The sequence below is a fragment of the Ranitomeya imitator genome, chromosome 4 (genome assembly GCF_032444005.1).
Source record: "Ranitomeya imitator isolate aRanImi1 chromosome 4, aRanImi1.pri, whole genome shotgun sequence".
NCBI classification, from domain to species: Eukaryota; Metazoa; Chordata; class Amphibia; order Anura; family Dendrobatidae; genus Ranitomeya; species Ranitomeya imitator.
In genome coordinates, this window is record NC_091285.1 from 10150575 (window position 1) to 10175022 (window position 24448).

A 24448-nucleotide genomic window follows, 5' to 3' on the forward strand; every position below is an offset into this window, starting at 1 on the left:
GTCTTCCCAGTATACAGCATGTCTTGTGGGGTGTTGCAAGAATACAGCGTTTCTTGTCAAGTGTTCCCAGTACATGGCAGGACTTGTGTGGTGTTTACGGTATACGACAGACCTTGTGGGGGTGTTCTCAGAATACGGCATGACTTGTGGGATCTTCCCGGTATACGACATGTCCTGTGGAGTCTTCCCATTATATGGCAGGTCTTGTGTGGGGTGTTCGTGGTATGCAACAGGTTTTGTGGGGTGTTCTTCCCAGGGAGGCTGCACCGAGCAACGCACAGATCGTCTACTATCGTCTTTTAGCTATATACCCCTGGACTCCAAAGGTCTTGTGGACGCTATGTCTTGCAGGACACATGCAATACGAGGCAGGTAGTTTTAATGTTATGGAAGATCAGTAAAGGTCCGAGAAGGTCGTCTCTTTGACACGTTCCAGTCCCTACTCAACCCAAGAGCGCAGGCCCCAACCACGGATCTCCGTGCTGACAATCTGGCCAATTACTTCAAAGAAAAAATTGACCATATTCGACAGGAAATCATCTCCCAATCTCTTCATACCATGCACTGTCCTCCCTCCCCCACTGCATCTAGTTCACTCTCTGACTTTGAACCAGTTACAGAAGAAGAAGTAAGCAGGCTCCTTGCATCTTCTCGCCCGACCACTTGCACCAGTGACCCCATTCCGTCACATTTCCTCCAGTCCCTTTCCCCGGCTGTCACCTCTCACCTAACTAAAATATTCAACCTTTCCCTCACTTCCGGTATTTTTCCCTCCTCATTTAAGCATGCCATCATACATCCATTACTTAAAAAACCATCCCTCGACCAAAACTGTGCCGCTAATTATAGACCTGTCTCTAATCTTCCCTTCATCTCTAAACTCCTCGAACGCCTGGTCCACTCCCGTCTTACCCGCAATCTCTCAGATAACTCTCTTCTCGACCCTCTTCAATCTGGTTTCCGCTCTTTACACTCTACTGAAACTGCCCTCACTAAAGTCTCTAATGACCTACTAACAGCTAAATCTAATGGTCACTACTCCATGCTAATCCTCTTGGATCTCTCTGCAGCATTTGATACTGTGGATCATCAGCTCCTCCTCACTATGCTCCGCTCCATCGGCCTCAAGGACACCGTTCTCTCCTGGTTCTCCTCCTATCTCTCTGACCGATCCTTCACTGTATGTTTCGCTGGTTCCTCCTCCTCTCACCTTCCCCTTACTGTTGGGGTTCCTCAAGGATCAGTCCTAGGCCCCCTCCTCTTCTCTTTGTATACTGCCCCTATTGGACAAACAATCAGTAGATTTGGCTTCCAGTACCATCTCTATGCTGACGACACCCAACTATACACTTCTTCTCCTGATCTCACGCCTGCCTTATTAGAAAACACCAGTGATTGTCTTACCGCTGTCTCTAGCATCATGTCCTCCCTCTATCTGAAACTAAACCTGTCAAAAACTGAACTCCTCGTGTTTTCTCCCTCTACTAACCTACCTTTGCCTGACATTGCCATCTCCGTTTGCGGTTCCACCATTACTCCAAAGCAACATGCCCGCTGCCTTGGGGTCATCCTTGATTCTGACCTTTCATTCACCCCCCACATCCGATCACTGGCTCGCTCTTCTTACCTGCATCTCAAAAACATTTCTAGAATTCGCCCTTTTCTTACTTTCGACTCTGCAAAAACTCTTACTGTTTCACTTATTCATTCTCGTCTGGACTATTGTAACTCTCTACTAATCGGCCTCCCTCTTACCAAACTCTCCCCGCTCCAATCTGTCCTGAATGCTGCTGCCAGGATCATATTCCTCACCAACCGTTACACCGATGCCTCTACCTTGTGCCAGTCATTACACTGGTTACCCATCCACTCAAGAATCCAGTACAAAACTACTACCCTCATCCACAAAGCACTCCATGGCTCAGCACCACCCTACATCTCCTCTCTGGTCTCAGTCTACCACCCTACCCGTGCCCTCCGCTCCGCTGATGACCTCAGGTTAGCATCCTCAATAATCAGAACCTCCCACTCCCGTCTCCAAGACTTTACACGTGCTGCGCCGATTCTTTGGAATGCACTACCTAGGATAATACGATTAATCCCCAATCCCCACAGTTTTAAGCGTGCCCTAAAAACTCATTTGTTCAGACTGGCCTACCGCCTCAATGCATTAACCTAACGATCCCTGTGTGGCCTATATTAAAAAAAAAAAAAAATTAATTAACTGGTTCATGCAGCTTTACATGAACACCCAAGCCTTACACTATGGCTGGTCCGAATAACTATAGCAATTGTTACCATCCACCTCTCGTGTCTCCCCTTTTCCTCATAGTTTGTAAGCTTACGAGCAGGGCCCTCACTCCTCTTGGTATCTGTTTTGAACTGTATTTCTGTTATGCTGTAATGTCTATTGTATGTACAAGTCCCCTCTATAATTTGTAAAGCGCTGCGGAATATGTTGGCGCTATATAAATAAAAATTATTATAAATAAAAAATTATTATCAGTATATAAGCACCAGCGATGTTAGAGAAAGTCAAGAAACTACAGAAGGAGGACATACTGGACTCCATTACCCTTAACCCATCCTTACATATTGAACAGGTTGAGTCCGATGCGGTACAGTCTCTTCCTCATTGTGTCGGTGGAGAGAGTCGGCGACCGGCAGCTGGCAGGGTTTTCGCAATAGTACCGGGGAAGGCTGAGGATCATGGCTTGCAAGGCCTCCTTAGAAGACACCTCAGATACAGACTTGGCGGAGGTGGAGGTGCTACTGCTGCTCAGCTGCTCTGAGAGGTCGGTAGGTTCAGGTTCAGTAGGAACAGGTCCAACAAGTTCCTTCCCAACCCCGTCCCCATTCACCTCCGGGAAGCAGTTCTGTGCGTGGTGCATCTCATGAGCAGAACCTTCCTGGGAAGGAGGCTCTGAAGTCACTTCTACACTGGCCCTCTCCTCCTCCGGTTTGAGGTTTTGGCTCCCTGTCAAGCAGTTAGACATGGAGAGGGAAGTGGAGGAAGAGACCGAGATATTATTATTGTCTATCTGAACGGTGACATCGCGGAAGGCCATCATTAACGTACTGTTGCTCTTAGGTAGAGTCCCCAATTGGCCATCCTCGCCTTCTAGTTCTTCTAGCTTTGGTGGCTCCAGTTCTGGGTTCTGCTGCATAAATGTCTCCCGGATCTGGTAGGAGCCCGCCTCAGGGAAGGCACACATGGTCTTCAGACTCCAAGTGCTGAGGGCATCATCTATGGACTTGGCGAGAGATTGGACCTGTTCGGTGAAGGAGTCTTCAAGCTCAGTAAATGCCCCACTGATGGTGGCTGGGAGTGAGGGAGACCTCATCAGGGGGATGCCCATTAAATTGTAGCTTTCCAGTAGAGCTTTTTCAGCAGAAGGAAAATTTTCAGGGTTATGTACCCGAACCTTTCGCAGGGAAATGCGTCGGGGAAGGCGACTTTGTAGCAAAGAGTCTCGGATCTTTTCAAAGTTCTTGCTCAGCTGGTACTGTCGAAATGCCGTCTGGATGGTGCAGGCTGCCCTGCGAGAAACTACATGCCCCCCGTACTTGTGCTCAAGCATCTCAATCTGTAAAAAAAGAGAATTGTTATAACATAGAAAGAAAAACTCAGGGAATATGTAAGCACTACGGGGAAGTAAAGATGCGAATGTTATGGGGGTCTGTGTGTGACGCACTGTTAAGGGGGATCTGTGGGGGATGCACTGTTATGGGGGATCTGTGGAGGACACTGTTATGGAGATCTGTGGGGATGGCATTGTTATGGGGGATCTGTGGAGGACACACTGTTATGGGGGATTTGTAGAGGATGACCTGTTATGGGGGATCTATGGATGATGCACTGTTATGGGAGATCTGTAGATTACACAGTGTTATAGGGATCTGTGGATAACGCACTGTAATGGGGGATCTGTGGAGGGCGTACTGTTATGGGGGATCGGCAATGATGCACTGTTATGGGGGACCTGTGGGGGACGCACTGTTATGGGGGATCTGTGGAGGGTGCACGGTTATGGGGGATCTGTGGATGATGCATTGTTATGGGGGATCGGTGGATGATGCACTATAATGGGGGATCTGTGTAGGATGCACTGTTATGGGGGATCTGTGGGGGATGCACTGTTATGGGGGACCTGTGGGGGATGCACTGTTATGGGGGGATTTGTGGAGGGTGCACTGTTACGGGGGATCTGTGGAGGGCGCACTGTTATGGGGGATCTGTGGAGGGCGCACTGTTATGGGGAACGCACCGTTATGGGGGACCTGTGGGGGACGCACCGTTACGGGGGACCTGTGGGGGACACACCGTTATGGGGGACCTGTGGGGGATGCACTGTTATGGGGGATCTGTGGAGGACACACTGTTATGGGGGATCTGTGGATGATGCACTGTTATGGGGGATCTGTGTAGGACGCACTGATATGGGTGATCTGTTCTGACGCGTTTCAGGCCGTGCCGTCTCCTCATACACAGGGATTGTGGTGATCTGAGGTTGGCGCTTTCGTTACACAGTGGATGAGCGCAGCAGATCTGGTTTTGTCTATAGAAAATGAGATTTGCGCATTTGGCCGCGGCTCCGGTGATAACTGAACCGGCTGGAAGTTTAGGATGCAAATAAATCTCATTACCGAGAGTAAGAACTGTAGCACGGCACGAGCCCGGAGAGGCAGCGTCAGTAACGAGCCGCAGAGCGCCGCAGCCCCGGGCTCTGGGAGCTTATTCCAGCATAAAAACCATGAAGAAGGTCACAGGAAACAAGCCGAGGACGGTGCAGCCTCCGAGACCAGGAGTACCGCCATCCCCGGCTGATGGTATCACATTGTGCAGGCCACAAATGGCAACTTCACAAAAAGCACTATATGGAACTATTAATTGACTAACTGGTACTACTATGTGTACACTGTATGGCACTGCTATACATACACAATATAACATTATTATGTAGGTATTCTATGGCAGTAATATAAGCACTATATGGAACAATTAATTGACACAGTGTAGCACTATTACGTGGCCAGTTTAAGGTCCTGTTATACAGAGTATGGGACTATTATGTAATCAGTGAATGGCTATATCACATAAGCACTTTATGGGCTAGCACATGGACTATTACGTGCACGCTATAGCACTGTTATATGGTCACGGTATCACATTGTTACTGTATGTAAGCACTAAAAATCACTTTCGTATAAGTACCGTTCGTTAGTAATAACTGACGCTGTATATCACTCATGTGCTCAATAAATGGCACTATTATGCATACAGACTATAATATTATGTAGGCATTAAAAGGCAGTTTTATATAAGCACTAAATGCTATTACTAATTGATACAGTATGGCACTTATGTGCTGACTAAATGGCACTATTATGTAGACATTATGTAACTGATGTATGATTACAGCCCGATATTGTTATACAGGTACTAAATGGCACTATTATGTTAGCTCTATGGCAATGTTATACATTCCCACTGGGACATTTTTGTGTAGGCACTAAATGGCAGTGTAATAACAGTACTATACGGTACAATTCATTCACAATGTCTAGCGCTTGTGTGCTTGCTAAATGGCACTGTTACATAGGCGTAGTATGGCATTATTATGTGGACACTATATTGCACTATTAATTGGTAGTATATAGCAGTTATGTGCTCACTATGTGGCACTATTATATAAACACTATTAATTGGCAGAGTATAGCACTTATGTGCACACTACGTGGCACTATTATATAAACACTATATAGCGCTATTAATTGGTAGTATATAGCAGTTATGTGCTCGCTACATGGCACTATTATATAAACACTATATAGCGCTATTAATTGGTAGTATATAGCAGTTATGTGCTCACTACGTAGCACTATTATATAAACACTAAATAACGCTATTAATTAGTAGTATATAGCAGTTATGTGCTCACTACGTGGCACTATTATATAGAGACTATTAATTGGTAGGGCATAGCAGTTATGTTCTCTCTACGTGGCACTATTATATACACACTATATAGCGCTATTAATTGGTAGTGTATAGCAGTTATGTTCTCACTACGTGGCACTATTAAATAAACACTATATATCGATATTAATAAGCAGATTATAGCAGTTATGTGCTCACTACGTGGCACTATTATATAGACACAATTAATTGCCATAGTATAGCAGTTATATTCTCACTATATGGCACTATTATATAAACACTATGTAGTGCTATTAATTGACATAGCATAGCAGTTATGTTCTCACTACATGGCACTATTACATAAACACTATATAGCGCTATTAATTGGCAGAGTATAGCAGTCATGTGCTCACTATGTGGGACTATTATATAAACACTATTAATTGGCAGAGTATAGCAGTTATGTGCTCACTATGTGGCACTATTATATAAACACTATTAATTGGTAGGGCATAGCAGTTATGTTCTCACTATGTGGGACTATTATATACACACTATATAGCGCTATTAATTGGTAGTGTATAGCAGTTATGTTTTCACTACGTTGCGCCATTATATTTGCAGTACAGTCTGACTTGGGGTGGCACAGTTTTACAGTGAGACATTCGGGGGGGCTCTTACTTGCTTGTTTTTGAGGTCCAGGGACAGCTCGTAGTCGGAGTTGTTGGTCCCGTGCGAGCAGGTGGCGGCGCTCTTCCCTCGCTGCACTCGGACCGGGGAGCCCGTATGGTGCAGACTGGGCTTAGTCAGCGACTCCTCCTCTCCGGGCTGAATGGCACTGCTGTTCATCGGACCGTCCCCTTCCCGCACGTCCCAGGCCGTACAGAGCAGCTTCTTACTGGCAGAGTCATCACTGTCGTAAGAAAACATATCAGTAACATCTAGCAGCAAAGAGGGGCAGCATTATATCGGGTGAAGATCCTGCCGGCTATACGGGTGTCCCAAACTCCTGAATGGTAAATCAGCACTCGCCGCCATCACTCAGGAGTCTGGGAAAGCTGGATGACAACACCCTTTGCCTGCCATATTGGTTGTCACCCAGTAGGCCTCGATCCCAATACCTCATGGCGGGGGACATCATGGGCACGGTGAGGCGCTCCCGGTCTCTAACCTTTTGGCTCTGGAAGTGTTAAGGTGATTGAATATTTTCAGAAAAGCCGGTGACTTGGATAAGCTGATTAAATATGTTCTGTGCCTCGGTGCAGGGCGGCGAGCCGGAATATTTTATATCTATTAATATAAATGCCATCTGGAAGCTGATAATACGCCGGCACACAGACGCTGCCGCAGCTACCGGGCCGCCAATGAGGCCGACTCGCACCATAAAGTTAATGGGAGATCTGGTAACGGCTCGAAGCCTTCAGCCTCAGATGGAGGTCAAACGGGTCAGACGGGAATCAGCCAGAACAAATCACACAGGGAGACCTGAGGTGGCGGTATGCCCGGCGGAGGAGGAGGACGGCCAACGTGTCACCATCAATACTCCGAGCGGAGAGGATTAACCTCCCGGGATAAACATCCATTCAGAGGAAATTACATGTGGTATCAGTCAACACCGGAGGAGAAGAGGCACGGAGAGGGGAAGAAATGGAGGGCAGAGGCCGGAAGAAAGGAGAAGAGAAGGGTTAATACACCGCCATCGAAATACAGGAACATTCAAGGACACAACCCACCAAGGAGGAACACAGCACTGGACATAAAATAGCAATAACAATCTACAGCATACAGGCGGTATTATTGTAGTTATATTCTTGTACATAGAGGGCAGTATTATAGTAGTTATATTCTTGTACATAGGGGCAGTATTATAGTAGTTATATTCTTGTACATAGGAGAAGTATTATAGTAGTTATATTCTTGTACATAGGAGAAGTATTATAGTAGTTATATTCTTGTACATAGGGGCAGTATTATAGTAGTTATATTCTTGTACATAGAGGGCAGTATTATAGTAGTTATATTCTTGTACATAGGGGGCAGTATTATAGTAGTTATATTCTTGTACATAGAGGGCAGTATTATAGTAGTTATATTCTTGTACATAGGAGCAGTATTATAGTAGTTATATTCTTTTACATAGGGGCAGTATTATAGTAGTTATATTCTTGTATATAGGAGCAGTATTATAGTAGTTATATTCTTGTAAATTGGAGCAGTATTATAGTAGTTATATTCTTGTACATAGGAGCAGTATTATAGTAGTTATATTCTTGTACATAGGGGGCAGTATTATAGTAGTTATATTCTTGTACATAGAGGGCAGTATTATAGTAGTTATATTCTTGTACATAGGAGCAGTATTATAGTAGTTATATTCTTTTACATAGGGGCAGTATTATAGTAGTTATATTCTTGTATATAGGAGCAGTATTATAGTAGTTATATTCTTGTAAATTGGAGCAGTATTATAGTAGTTATATTCTTGTACATAGGGGCGGTATTATAGTAGTTATATTCTTGTACATAGGGGCGGTATTATAGTAGTTATATTCTTGTACATAGGGGCAGTATTATAGTAGTTATATTCTTGTACATAGGAGCAGTATTATAGTAGTTATATTCTTGTACATAGGGGCAGTATTATAGTAGTTATATTCTTGTACATAGGGGCAGTATTATAGTAGTTATATTCTGTACATAGGAGCAGTATTATAGTAGTTATATTCTTGTACATAGGAGCAGTATTATAGTAGTTATATTCTTGTATATAGGAGCAGTATTATAGTAGTTATATTCTTGTATATAGGAGCAGTATTATAGTAGTTATATTCTTGTATATAGGAGGAGCAGTATTATAGTAGTTATATTCTTGTACATAGGGGCAGTATTATAGTAGTTATATTCTTGTACATTGGAGCCGTATTATAGTAGTTATTTTCTTGTACATAGGGGCAGTATTATAGTGTTTATATTCTTGTACATAGGAGCAGTATTATAGTAGTTATATTCTTGTACATAGGGGCAGTATTATAGTGTTTATATTCTTGTACATAGGGGCAGTATTATAGTAGTTATATTCTTGTACATAGGAGCAGTATTATAGTAGTTATATTCTTGTACATAGGAGCAGTATTACAGTAGTTATATTCTGTACATAGGGGCAGTATTATAGTAGTTATATTCTTGTACATAGGGGCAGTATTATAGTAGTTATATTCTTGTACATAGGAGCAGTATTATAGTAGTTATATTCCTGTACATAGGGAGCAGTATTATAGTAGTTACATTCTTGTACATATCGGCAGTATTATAGTAGTTATATTCTTGTACAAAGGAGCAGTATTATAGTAGTTATATTCTTGTACATAGGGGGCAGTATTATAGTAGTTATATTCTTGTACATAGGAGCAGTATTATAGTAGATATATTCATGTACATAGGGGGCAGTATTATAGTAGTTATATTCTTGTACATGGGGCAGTATTATAGTAGTTATATTCTTGTACATATGGGCAGTATTATAGTAGTTATATTCTTGTACATAGGGGCAGAATTATAGTAGTTATATTGTTGTACATAGGAGGCAGCATTATAGTAGTTATATTCTTGTAAATAGGAGCAGTATTAAAGTAGTTATATTCTTGTACATAGGAGGCAGCATTATAGTAGTTATATTCTTGTACATAGGGGCAGTATTATAGTAGTTATATTCTTGTACATAGGGGCAGTATTATAGTAGTTATATTCTTGTACATAGGGGCAGTATTATAGTAGTTATATTCTTGTACATAGGAGCAGTATTATAGTAGTTATATTCCTGTACATAGGGAGCAGTATTATAGTAGTTACATTCTTGTACATATCGGCAGTATTATAGTAGTTATATTCTTGTACAAAGGAGCAGTATTATAGTAGTTATATTCTTGTACATAGGGGGCAGTATTATAGTAGTTATATTCTTGTACATAGGAGCAGTATTATAGTAGATATATTCATGTACATAGGGGGCAGTATTATAGTAGTTATATTCTTGTACATGGGGCAGTATTATAGTAGTTATATTCTTGTACATATGGGCAGTATTATAGTAGTTATATTCTTGTACATAGGGGGCAGTATTATAGTAGTTATATTCTTGTACATAGGGGCAGTATTATAGTAGTTATATTCTTGTACATAGGGGCAGTATTATAGTAGTTATATTCTTGTACATAGGAGCAGTATTATAGTAGTTATATTCTTGTACATAGGAGCAGTATTATAGTAGTTATATTCTTGTACATAGGAGCAGTATTATAGTAGTAATATTCTTGTACATAGGAGCAGTATTATAGTAGTTATATTCTTGTACATAGGGGCAGTAATAAAGTAGTTATATTCTTGTACATAGGGAGCAGTATTATAGTAGTTATATTCTTGTACATAGGGAGCAGTATTATAGTAGTTATATTCTTGTACATAGGAGCAGTATTATAGTAATTATATTCTTGTACATAGGGGCAGTATTATAGCAGTTATATTCATGTACATGGGGCAGTATTATAGTAGTTATATTCTTGTACATATGGGCAGTATTATAGTAGTTATAGTCTTGTACATAGGAGCAGTATTATAGTAGTTATATTCTTGTACATAGGGACAGTATTATAGTAGTTATATTCTTGTACATAGGGGCAGTATTATAATAGTTATATTGTTTTACATAGGGATCATATCATTTTAAAACCGTTCTCTTTCCGTATCTGACAGCTCTCCAACATTGCATTAATCAGAAGGAGGCGACACTTAGTGAAGGAGAATGAATACACCTAGGTCATATGTTGTCTTCACCATATTTGCTGAGCGGTTATATACATATTAGTGGTGAATGGAGTTGCTCTTTAAGCTGAGCTGACTGGAGTTTGCCCTGTGCACCATGCAGCCCTCAGCCTGGCATCCTATACACAGCCCAGCAGCTGGCAGCCTGCATTAGTGTTACATCTCGGAGCCTCAGGATACTATGTGGGGTGGGCAGCCATAGAGGAGGGGTATTTAAACAGTAAATCTGAAGCCCTTGCCTTTCTTGTGCCCGGGGGCAAATTAGGATGAGACGGATTTGCTGACAGGGCAATGAGGCGGAAGGTAAAAATACTAAAGTGAGAATGAGACAGACGGAAATAGGGCAGAGTCACAGAACGTCAGGAGCCGTCGCTGCCCCGCTGTGTCACGCACAATTTATATATTGATGTGAATGTTTGCAGCTACAGACAGACCGGCGGCAGCTCCACTTTTTTGGGGGGGAAATGGGGGTGTGCCTTATAATGCGGATATATCTTACCGGCCGTAGGCTTGGATGAGGGGGTATTCGGATGTGCAGTGCGGCACGCTGCTGCGGGCGTCCGGTGCTGCGGGCAGGGCTGTGGAGTTGGTAAACCAAACCTCCGACTCCAACTCCGACTCTTCAATTCCCATGACACCGACTCCCTCATACACGGCTCATGTTTAAGTGATAAATTTACTGTAGTAAAATGGTAACATCAGGCTTTCAATCTTTATTATGATACAATAATCAAGCCATTTAGATAGAACATGAAATAAATTTATTGGAATACAACTTTAGAACAAAAAAAACTTTGCATATTTACAATTTATTATTCACTCTGCAGTAAGTGTATAAAAAAAAGTTTTCAAAGAAAACGTACTGAATAGCATTTGTGCAGTCTATGAATTTGATCTGAGAAATAGTATCGCCTCCATCAGATCCTCCTTCATAGATGACCTCACATCTGACCTAATTATTTCAAGGCTGGAGAACGACCTCTCTACACTAACTTGGGTCAGTTTTGATCAACGATTGAACTCTTCTACTTCTTTGAGAGCAAATGAAAAACATTGCTGAAATATGGGCAATCTGATTTCTATGGGAGTGTAATCTTTTTCCCTGCAGAAACGCTTTGCCTGCTCCATGTCATCCAAATACTTGACAAAATCAAACTCCTCATCTGATGAGGATGGAGGAACGGCAGCAGCAGCACTGGCAGGACCCAAGTCCTCTTGCTCTTAACCATCCTGTAGCCACTCATCCTAACTGCTATGTCAATCAGAGCTCCTTTTCCTTTAGTAAGCTGTTTATAATCCAGCAATATACGATGACTCTGGTCCACATAAACAGCTGCCACAAGAATTTTATTTTCTAATAGCCGTGTCTCATTGAAGCAGCAATGCCATATGTGATTAAGCCTCCTCTTTGGGACAGGCAAAACAACAAGTTCTTCCACTACTTTATAAAAAATGCCAGGAGTTAAATCCTCAGCTTGTAACTTTTTAGTCACTGTAAATGGGTGATGAAGCAATTCCTTCAATTCAGCCACCTGTGTCCATTGACCTTCATGTACTGTTTCCTGAGGGTTGGCCATATCTACAAGGAAGGGTTTCAGCTCAAGCAATCGCTCAGTCATTAAATAGGTGCTGCCCCACCAAGTGGCTTGATCCACAATTGCCCCTTTTCCAGCACACCTCTTCAAGATGGAATCAATTTTAGGGGTTCTGGCAGCAATAGACAATTTCCTCACTTTGCTAATCAGAGTTCCAGCATGTCCCTCTTGCAGACTATCTCTTATTGCCACAACACAGAGCATGTGATGAATAGGAAAGAGGTGTGAAGAGGTGTGAAGCAGCTTCAACAAGATCATCTAATTGTAAAGATACAGGAAAGATAAATATCTTGGTACCGTGATAGCCAGTAGATAGCCATTAAAAGGTATCAACCACTGAGGACTCTCAATTCTACATATTTTTCTAATTGTGAAGAGTCATTTTGCTGTTCTTCTGTAGTAATATCTCTTTGTTCCTCCGTTATGGAAATAGGACTGTGGCCTTCCATCTCCAACATACTTATTGTGAAATGTTCTTCTAGCTGCTGTTCACCTTCATTATTCTCATTCATCAGTTTAATTGTACTTATGATGTTTGCAGCATTATCAGTTACAATAGCAAGAACCTGTTCTTTTTTGAGTTCATAATCTTGCAGAACTTTTTCCACTAAGGTCTGGAGAAACTGGCTACTGTGAAGAGCTTTAGTATCTTTTACTGCCAGCATCTTAGTAACAAATTTTTTGCTATCATAAACATATCGAACGTTGATAGCAAAATAGTTCATTCTGTGACGTGTGCAGGCATCCATTTTAAGAAACACAAAGTGTCTCCTGAGAGTCTTTTTAAGATCTTCCTTTTAGTTAAGGGCTTCTTCAATCACTAATTTCCTAATACTTTTTCTTTCCAGAGAAACACCAAGTTTGCGAGCCATTTCTCCATTAAGAGCTGTAAAAGCTAGTCGTGCAAATAATAATAATGGTACACTGTCCCTCACAAAAAGCTCGATGAGCTGTCCTTTAAACACATTTGCTGTCATTGTTACAGTAACTTTGTCACTTACAAAATATCTTGGTTTGAGACGCTCTTTCCTCCTCCTTTGCCTGGTGGGAAGTGCTGGTCTCTGGTTTCTTGGTGATGCTGTGATCTTTATCAGTCACAGCTTTGCAAACTTCTGGGTGGCAGCGTTGTAAATGTCTTTTTAGATTGGAAGCTGTAGAAGGAGCATTTTTACCACTGCCTGAGTATGCACTGATTTTGGCATCACAGCATTTGTTTTCATCTGGGTCACTTATACACTGACACACAAAATGTTTATTATCTTGAGTCACTGTGAAATGTTCAAATACAGCTGACTTCATAAGATGCTTCTTGGACATTTTGTAATTAGGTAAATTCGCTCTCAAAATAATTTTGTCCTGTAAAAAAAAAAAAGTATATTGTAATTCTTGCAAGAATAGGGAATTATGCACTGTGTAATTTGGGATAGAAATAAAACAATCTTTGCATAAATCAATAGGACAGATGATAAGTATAAAGTTTGTAAAATGTGTTGTTAAATAGCTTTAGTCTGAACTTTCAATATCAGGCTTGTCTTAGCGTACAGCTCACTAAATGTTTCACATCATATTTCTTCACAGTCTATGAAGAGGGAGGAGGGAGGGATCATGTTTGTGCTGAATCACATTCCAGAACACACACACACAAATATATATGTCCTCATCGATCCGGTTACTGTATTTCCAAATTTGAGACGTTAGAAAACAGTTTTTCCCCTTATATTCTATGTATAGTGTATATAAGTCATCAGGGCAGCTAATTTCTTCAAACATGAGCTAAGAGGAAAAACAAACTAAAACATCAAGCATTCAGAGACAACATATACTAGACTATTGATTTATGCACAGTTTATTGAAAGTTTAGATATGATTTAGGAAGTACTTACCTTCTTTATTCCTGCTTTCCTGTTCACTCCAGAAGTTCTGAGATGAATGCAGGCATTCCTTCCCTGTGTTTATTTTTCCTCTTATCTGTAGAGGAGGATATTCACTACTTATCATCACCATAAACTGTAGCACAGATTCATCTCAGCTAAAAGTCTAGACCTTAGATCAGGGATAGAACAGACATTTCTAGGACATTTCATAACTTTCCCAAATTCTTATGAAAAAAATATTCCCCACAAACTGCATTGAACTACTGTACCCAATTTATTATATATTTTAGGAGTCAGAGTCGGTCCGTTTTATAACGACTCCGATTCCGACTCTGACTCCACCAATATGGGCTCTGACTACGACTCCGACTCCACAGCCCTGGCTGCGGGGGCTCTGCCGACATCCTGTGAAAGCCCAGAGCCCCTGCAATCACATGGTTTCCTATGCGGTGGACTGGATTCCGGGAAAATGGCTGCCGGCCAGGGGCGGCACATGCACAGATGGAGATCTCGGCGCCAAGATCTCGGGAGATGAGATCTCAGCGCTGACATCTCCCGAGATCTCCATCTGCGCATGCGCCGCCCCAGGCCGGCAGCCATTTTCCCGGAATCCATGTGACTGCGGGGCTCTAGGTTTTCACAAGATGTCGGCAGAGCCCCCGCAGCACAGGACGCACGCAGCAACGGACACCAGGCACATCGGAACACCCCCACATCCCAACCTGCAACGCTCCACTCCTGGCTCCACCAGCAGGGACCCAGCTTCACCACAGCCACCACCCGCCGTAAGCAATAAGACTATAAGAAGCACCACCATTTTATTAAAAAAAAAAGTTTTTTTCTTATTTTTCTCCTCAAAAATTGGGGTGCGTCTTATAATCCGCAAAACATGGTAATTGATTGAGCTCGGATTCTTACCCATCTCCCTCCACACATCTTATTCTGATTTCCGTGGTACATGTGTGCAATGTGTATGGTAGCAGCCTGCAGAATTGTGAATGCAGCTCTGGATGTGATTAGAATGTGAAGAACAAAAGACCCCACAATCAGTGATGGGACACCCCCCCTAATTACACAGATACAGGCTCATACATCCCGCTGGTACCAGACACTAGACACACAGATACAGAAACACACAGAGACAATACGATTCTCATGCAGATAATGAAGTAGATTTATTGAAGATTATATACGAATGATAGAACCGGAGCATATATATATATATATATATATATATATATATATATATACACTGTATATATATACACAATAATATTATATCACAGCATCAGGCAATGCGATGCACAAAGCACATGTCATGGAATACACCTTATAACCTTATATCCTACATATTCTGTAGCTTATACCCTGTTATATAAATCGGTAAAGTCATTAAAGGGGTAGTACACATTTTATTCTTTTAAGCAGTCTACAGCCAGCTATTCAAATAAATGACTGCCAACGTCATATACCTGGGTCACGTCCACCAACATACGCAATGCTCCCACCCAACACTGATCACATCTCCCCCACCATAATTCATATATATATTTTTTCATATATCATTTAATACATTATTTTTTCCCAATGTATTAATATATTATTTTTTTTAGCTGTATTATTACTTTTAAGTCGTTTTTCACTTACGGTATATTAATACAACAAGAAATATATAAATATTAGTATTATTATTCTTTTAGTTGTATTATTACTTTTTTCACCTCTTAATATATTTATTTTTAGTTGTACTATTACTTTTACCTATATATTACTATAGAATTATTTTTGTTGTGTTATTACCTTTCATTATTTCTTTCCCTTATTCATATACGGGCATAAACACATTATTTTTTTAGTTGTATTATTATATATTTTTTTTAATTAATATCTATTTTCTGAATGTTCTCACTGTTCCCTTTTGCTCCATAATTTGCTCAGAGAATTCGGCACCTAACAAAGGGTCTTGATGAAACGTTCCCACCCGCGGTGTTACTCGGTCCCTATTCAACCCCCACCTCTGCTGCCCGTAGGAGGGAGAGGAGGATGAATAATTGCGGAACTAGAACATTACACAAAGTTGGCTTTGTAACCATGGAGACACATTAGTCTGCAAAGGAGCTGTGTACAGAAAAGGGAAGATTTTTTTTTTTTCTAATCAAGACCATTTTAGAAGCATAGAAATAAAAGAAAAATATTCACTGATGCTACAATATGCGTTATAAAGACATTACTATATACCAGGATGGATGGCAGCGGTGAATATAGAAGATAATGGGCAGCGCATGCACGGACAGTAGCTTCAGTACTCCTACTGGCCAGCAGGTGGAGCTGCTGAAACATATACTGACCACTCACTGCTACCGTATGTGATTCCTTATAGGCTACTCTAAGGCCGAGCGTATATACATAGCACTGATCCGTGTACAGGGTATATAGACTGGGGGATACAGCATATACACAGCATATACAGTGGGGAAAAAAAGTATGTAGTCAGCCACCAACTGTGCAAGTTCTCCCACTTAAAGAGATGAGCGAGGCTTGTAATTGACATCATAGGTAGAACACAACTAAGAGAGTCAAAATGAGAAAACAAATCCAGAAAATCACCTTGTTTGATTTGGCAAGTTTAATTTAGCAAATTATGGTGGAAAATAAGTATTTGGTCACCTAAAAACATGCAGGATTTCTGGCTCTCACAGACCTGTAACTTCTTCTTTGAGGGGCTCCTCTGTCCTCCACTCATTACCTGTAGTAATGGCTCCTGTTTGACCTCGTTATCAGTATAAAAGACTCCTGTCCACAACCTCAAACAGTCACACTCCAAACTCCACTATGGTGAAGACCAAAGAGCTGTGGAAGGACACCAGAAACAAAACTGTAGCCCTGCACCAGGCTGGGAAGACTGAATCTGTAATAGGCAAGCAGCTTGGTGTGATGAAATCAACTGTGGGAGCAATAATTAGAAAATGGAAGACATACAAGACCACTGATAATCTCCATCGATCTGGGGCTCCACGCAAGATCTCAACCCGTGGGGTCAAAATGATCACAAGAGCGGTGGGCAAAAATCCCAGAACCACACGGGGGACCTAGTGAATGACCTGCATAGAGCTGGGACCACCGTAACAAAGGCTACCATCAGTAACACACTACGCCAGGGACTCAGATCTGCTTAAGCCAGTACATGTCCGGCCCGTCTGAAGTTTACTAGAGAGCATTTGGATTATCCAGAAGAGTATTGGAGAATGTCTTATGGTCTGATGAAACCAAAGTAAAACTGTTTGGTAGAAACAAAACTCGTCGTGTTTGTAGGAGACAGAATGCTGAGTTGCATCCAAAGAACACCATACCTACTGTGAAGCATGGGGGTGGCAAAATCATGCTTTGGGGCTGTTTCTCTGCAAATGGACCAGGATAAAAACCAGCAGAGACGACTGATCCGTTTACATGAAAGAATGACTGGGCCATGTATCTTGAGATTTTGAGTGCAAACCTCCTTCCATCAGCAACGGCATTGAAGATGAAACATGCATGGGTCTTTCAGCATGATAATGATCCCAAGCACACCGCCAGGGCAACGAAGGAGTGGCTTCGTAAGAAGCATATGAAGGTCCTGGAGCGGCCTAGCCAGTCTCCAGATCTCAACCCCATAGAAAACCTTTGGAAGGAGGTGAAAGTCCGTGTTGCCCAGAGACAGGACCAGAACATCACTGCTCTAGAGGAGATCTGCATGGAGGAGTGGGCCAACATACCACCAACAGTGTGTGCCAACCTTGTGAAGACTTACAGAAAACGTCTGACCTCTGTCATTGCCAACAAAGGATATATTACAAAGTATTGAGATAAACTTTTGTTAATGACCAAATACTTATTTTCCACCATAATTTGCAAAATAAATCTTCCAAATCAGACAAGGTGATCTTCTGGATTTGTTTTCTCATTGTGACTCTCATAGTTGTGGTCGACCTATGATGTCAATTACAAGCCTCGCTCATCTCTTTAAGTGGGAGAACTTGCACAGTTGGGGGCTGACTAAATACTTTGTACCCCACTGTATATACTACGGGATGATATTTGGAATTCAGCACCAAAATAATAGCTGGCACAATACACAATCCTAAGATCCATGAAGGAAAAACAGCCATAAACTCCCAAAGCAGAATAAGACAGTACAAGGGTCACTACAACCTGAGTGTTAGCAAAAACCTGAGAAATTCTGCATGGAAAGATCGACCCCGAGGTTATCAGTCACCTACAGTATTAGAGGAGAGGCCAGCAACCAATATTAATGAGACTGGTGAGATTACATCATAGAGTCCCAGTGATGTCACAGATTAATTCATCATTAATAAATAATACTGCCTCCTACATACAAACATATAACTATTATACTATTCATATTCTGTACATAGGAGCAGTATTATAGTAGTTATATTCTTGTATATAGGGGCAGTATTATATAAGTTATACTCTTGTACATAGGGGCAGTATTATAGTAGTTATATTCTTGTACATAGGGGGCAGTATTATAGTAGTTATATTCTTGTACATAGGGGGCAATATTATAGTAGTTATAGTCTTGTATATAGGGGCAGTATTATAGTAGTTATATTCTTGTACATAGGGGGCAGTATTATAGTAGTTATATTCTTGTATATAGGGGCAGTATTATATAAGTTATACTCTTGTACATAGGAGCAGTATTATAGTAGTTATATTCTTGTACATAGGGGCAGGATTATAGTAGTTATAGTCTTGTACATAGGAGCAGTATTATAGTAGTTATATTCTTGTACATAGGGGCAGTATTATAGTATTTATACTCTTGTACATAGGGGCAGTATTATGGTAGTTATATTCTTGTACATAGGAGCAGTATTATAGTAGTTATATTCTTGTACATAGGGGGCAGTATTATAGTAGTTATATTCTTGTATATAGGGGCAGTATTATATAAGTTATACTCTTGTACATAGGGGCAGTATTATAGTAGTTATATTCTTGTACATAGGGGGCAGTATTATAGTAGTTATATTCTTGTATATAGGGGCAGTATTATATAAGTTATACTCTTGTACATAGGAGCAGTATTATAGTAGTTATATTCTTGTACATAGGGGCAGGATTATAGTAGTTATAGTCTTGTACATAGGAGCAGTATTATAGTAGTTATATTCTTGTACATAGGGGCAGTATTATAGTATTTATACTCTTGTACATAGGGGCAGTATTATGGTAGTTATATTCTTGTACATAGGAGCAGTATTATAGTAGTTATATTCTTGTACATAGGGGGCAGTATTATAGTAGTTATATTCTTGTATATAGGGGCAGTATTATATAAGTTATACTCTTGTACATAGGGGCAGTATTATAGTAGTTATATTCTTGTACATAGGGGGCAGTATTATAGTAGTTATATTCTTGTATATAGGGGCAGTATTATATAAGTTATACTCTTGTACATAGGAGCAGTATTATAGTAGTTATATTCTTGTACATAGGGGCAGGATTATAGTAGTTATAGTCTTGTACATAGGAGCAGTTTTATAGTAGTTATATTCTTGTACATAGGGGCAGTATTATAGTATTTATACTCTTGTACATAGGGGCAGTATTATGGTAGTTATATTCTTGTACATAGGAGCAGTATTATAGCAGTTATATTCTTGTACATAGGTGCAGTATTATGGTAGTTATATTCTTGTACATAGGGGCAGTATTATAGTAGTTATATTCTTGTACATAGGTCCAGTATTATGGTAGTTATATTCTTATACATAGGGGGCAGTATTATATAAGTTATATTCTTGTACATAGGGGCAGTATTATATGTTATATTCTTGTACATAGGGGCAGTATTATAGTAATTATATTCTTGTACATAGGGGCAGTATTATAGTAGTTATCTTCTTGTACATAGGAGGCAGTATTATAGTAGTTATGTTCTTGTACATAGGAGCAGTATTATAGTAGTCATATTCTTGTAGATAGGGGCAGTATTATAGCCGTTATATTCTTGTACATAGGGGCAGTATTATGGTAGTTATATTCTTATACATAGGGGGCAGTATTATAGTAGTTATATTCTTATACATAGGGGGCAGTATTATAGTAGTTATATTCTTGTACATAGGAGCAGAATTATAGTAGTTATATTCTAGTACATAGGAGCAGTATTATGGTAGTTATATTCTTGTACATAGGGGCAGTATTATAGCAGTTATATTCTTGTACATAGGGGCAGTATTATAGTAGTTATATTCTTGTACATAGGGGCAGTATTATAGCAGTTATATTCTTGTACATAGGGGCAGTATTATAGTAGTTATATTCTTGTACATAGGGGCAGTATTATAGTAGTTATATTCTTGTACATAGGGGCAGTATTATAGCAGTTATATTCTTGTACATAGGGACAGTATTATAGTAGTTATATTCTTGTACATAGGGGCAATATTATAGCAGTTATATTCTTGTACATAGGTGCAGTATTATGGTAGTTATATTCTTGTACATAGGGGCAGTATTATGGTAGTTATATTCTTATACATAGGTGGCAGTATTATAGTAGTTTTATTCTTATACATAGGGGGCAGTATTATAGTAGTTATATTCTTGTACATAGGAACAGTATTATAGTAGTTATATTCTTGTACATAGGGGCAGTATTATAGCAGTTATATTCTTGTACATAGGGGCAGTATTATGGTAGTTATATTCTTATACATAGGGGGCAGTATTATAGTAGTTATATTCTTGTACAGGTCCTTCTCAAAAAATTAGCATATAGTGTTAAATTTCATTATTTACCATAATGTAATGATTACAATTAAACTTTCATATATTATAGATTCATTATCCACCAACTGAAATTTGTCAGGTCTTTTATTGTTTTAATACTGATGATTTTGGCATACAACTCCTGATAACCCAAAAACCCTGTCTCAATAAATTAGCATATTTCACCCATCCAATCAAATAAAAGTGTTTTTTAATAACAAACAAAAAAACCATCAAATAATAATGTTCAGTTATGCACTCAATACTTGGTCGGGAATCCTTTGGCAGAAATGACTGCTTCAATGCGGCGTGGCATGGAGGCAATCAGCCTGTGACACTGCTGAGATGTTATGGAGGCCCAGGATGCTTCAATAGCGGCCTTAAGCTCATCCAGAGTGTTGGGTCTTGCGTCTCTCAACTTTCTCTTCACAATATCCCACAGATTCTCTATGGGGTTCAGGTCAGGAGAGTTGGCAGGCCAATTGAGCACAGTAATACCACGGTCAGTAAACCATTTACCAGTGGTTTTGGCACTGTGAGCAGGTGCCAGGTCGTGCTGAAAAATGAAATCTTCATCTCCATAAAGCATTTCAGCCGATGGAAGCATGAAGTGCTCCAAAATCTCCTGATAGCTAGCTGCATTGACCCTGCCCTTGATGAAACACAGTGGACCAACACCAGCAGCTGACATGGCACCCCACACCATCACTGACTGTGGGTACTTGACACTGGACTTCAGGCATTTTGGCATTTCCTTCTCCCCAGTCTTCCTCCAGACTCTAGCACCTTGATTTCCGAATGACATGCAAAATTTGCTTTCATCAGAAAAAAGTACTTGGGACCACTTAGCAACAGTCCAGTGCTGCTTCTCTGTAGCCCAGGTCAGGCGCCTCTGCCGCTGTTTATGGTTCAAAAGTGGCTTTACCTGGGGAATGCGGCACCTGTAGCCCATTTCCTGCACACGCCTGTGCACGGTGGCTCTGGATGTTTCCACACCAGACTCAGTCCACTGCTTCCTCAGGTTCCCCAAGGTCTGGAATCGGTCCTTCTCCACAATCTTCCTCAGGGTCCGGTCTCCTCTTCTCGTTGTACAGCGTTTTCTGCCACATTGTTTCCTTCCAACAGACTTACCATTGAGGTGCCTTGATACAGCACTCTGGGAACAGCCTATTTGTTGAGAAATTTCTTTCTGGGTCTTACCCTCTTGCTTGAGGGTGTCAATGATGGCCTTCTTGACATCTGTCAGGTCGCTAGTCTTACCCATGATGGGGGTTTTGAGTAATGAACCAGGCAGGGAGTTTATTAAAGCCTCAGGTATCTTTTGCATGTGTTTAGAGTTAATTAGTTGATTCAGAAGATTAGGGTAATAGGTCGTTTAGAGAACCTTTTCTTGATATGCTAATTTATTGAGACAGGTTTTTTGGGTTATCAGGAGTTGTATGCCAAAATCATCAGTATTAAAACAATAAAAGACCTGACAAATTTCAGTTGGTGGATAATGAATCTATAATATATGAAAGTTTAATTGTAATCATTACATTATGGTAAATAATGAAATTTAACACTATATGCTAATTTTTTGAGAAGGACCTGTACATAGGGAGCAGTATTATAGTAGTTATATTCTTGTACATAGGGGCAGTATTATAGTAGTTATATTCTCATACATAGGAGCAGTATTATAGTAGTTATATTCTTGTACATAGGGGCAGTATTATAGTAGTTATATTCTTGTACATAGGAGCAGTATTATAGTAGTTATATTCTTGTACATAGGAGCAGTATTATAGTAGTTATATTCTTGTACATAGGGGCAGTATTATAGTAGTTATACTCTTGTATATAGGGGCAGTATTATAGTAGTTATATTCTTGTATATAGGAGCAGTATTATAGTAGTTATATTCTTGTATATAGGAGCAGTATTATAGCAGTTATATTCTTGTACATAGGGGCAGTATTATAGTAGTTATATTCTTGTACATAGGGGCAGTATTATAGTAGTTATATTCTTGTATATAGGGGCAGTATTATAGTAGTTATATTCTTGCACATAGGAGCAGTATTATAGTAGTTATATTCTTGTACATAGGGGCAGTATTATAGTAGTTATATTCTTGTACATAGGGGGCAGTATTATCTAATATATAATTGCCTAGAATACTACTTCCTGCAATTTGTGCCAACTTCCTGTCCGGAGCTAATGTCCGGAGCTAATGTCCGGAGCTAATGTCCGGAGATAAGTGACGTCAACAGTGTCCAGTGTCTGATTGGTTGCCGCCTGCTGCGAGCGACCAATCAGAAACGTGCCGTACTGTGACACACTCCGCCCGCCATTTTGGTGTGATTTTTGAATTTTTACCTCACAGCAAGTTTCTACTGCGTGGAGGCGGGCCCAGTGACGTTGCTCTTCAAGCTCCTGCCGAATTTCATCAAAAAAATGATAATACCATTTACCAAAACTATATATATTTAGTTGTGAAGTGGTTCAGTGACATTTTCACACCAATTTTGAACTTTTGTTTGGTGTTTTCTCCATATACTGCCTATTATTCACTGACTGTTATACTGAGAGACTGCCGTTTATTAACCTCTTCTTTGCCACATTGGGTATATTGCTCTATTATTTGCCACATAAGGACATTGTCCATTATTGCCCAGCAATTTCTTAAATAACAAGAATTGTCAAGAGCTGGTAAGTGCAGCCATTTTTTGTTCTTTCTTACTATTATTTATTAATTGTATTATTCTTACATTTGAATAAATAAAGTATATATGGATTCTAGACTCCCGATTCTTTAGAATCGGGCTGCCATCTAGTCTAATATATAATTGCCTAGAATACTACTTCCTGCAATTTGTGCCAACTTCCGTGGCTTTGTCTGGAGCTAATGTCCGGAGCTAATGTTCGGAGCTAATGTCCGGAGCTAATGTCCGGAGCTAATGTCCGGAGATAAGTGACGTCAACAGTGTCCAGTGTCTGATTGGTTGCCGCCTGCTGCGAGCGACCAATCAGAAACGTGCCGTACTGTGACACACTCCGCCCGCCATTTTGGTGTGATTTTTGAATTTTTACCTCACAGCAAGTTTCTACTGCGTGGAGGCGGCCCAGTGACGTTGCTCTTCAAGCTCCTGACGAATTTCGTCAAAAAAATGATAATACCATTTACCAAAACTATATATATTTAGTTGTGAAGTGGTTCAGTGACATTTTCACACCAATTTTGAACTTTTGTTTGGTGTTTTCTCCATATACTGCCTATTATTTTTGTTCTTTCTTACTATTATTTATTAATTGTATTATTCTTACATTTGAATAAATAAAGTATATATGGATTCTAGACTCCCGATTCTTTAGAATCGGGCTGCCATCTAGTAGTAATTATATTCTTGTACATAGGAGCAGTATTATAGTAGTTATATTCTTGTACATAGGGAGCAGTATTATAGCAGTTA

The 24448-nt window shown here is 40.3% G+C and overlaps 1 protein-coding gene across 3 annotated transcripts in view; it reads right to left on the reverse strand.

The window, feature by feature from the left end:
• The window catches only part of IQSEC3 (IQ motif and Sec7 domain ArfGEF 3), an 82560-nt gene that overhangs the window by 18498 nt on the left and 39614 nt on the right, over nt 1-24448 (reverse strand). For all 3 annotated transcript variants that reach the window (XM_069762981.1, XM_069762980.1, XM_069762978.1), the window contains exons 3-4: nt 6605-6836; nt 2593-3587 (exon numbers count right to left, since the gene is read on the reverse strand). In XM_069762981.1, coding sequence (XP_069619082.1) covers nt 2593-3587; nt 6605-6836 — 1227 coding nt within the window. The remainder of the gene's footprint in view (nt 1-2592; nt 3588-6604; nt 6837-24448) is intronic.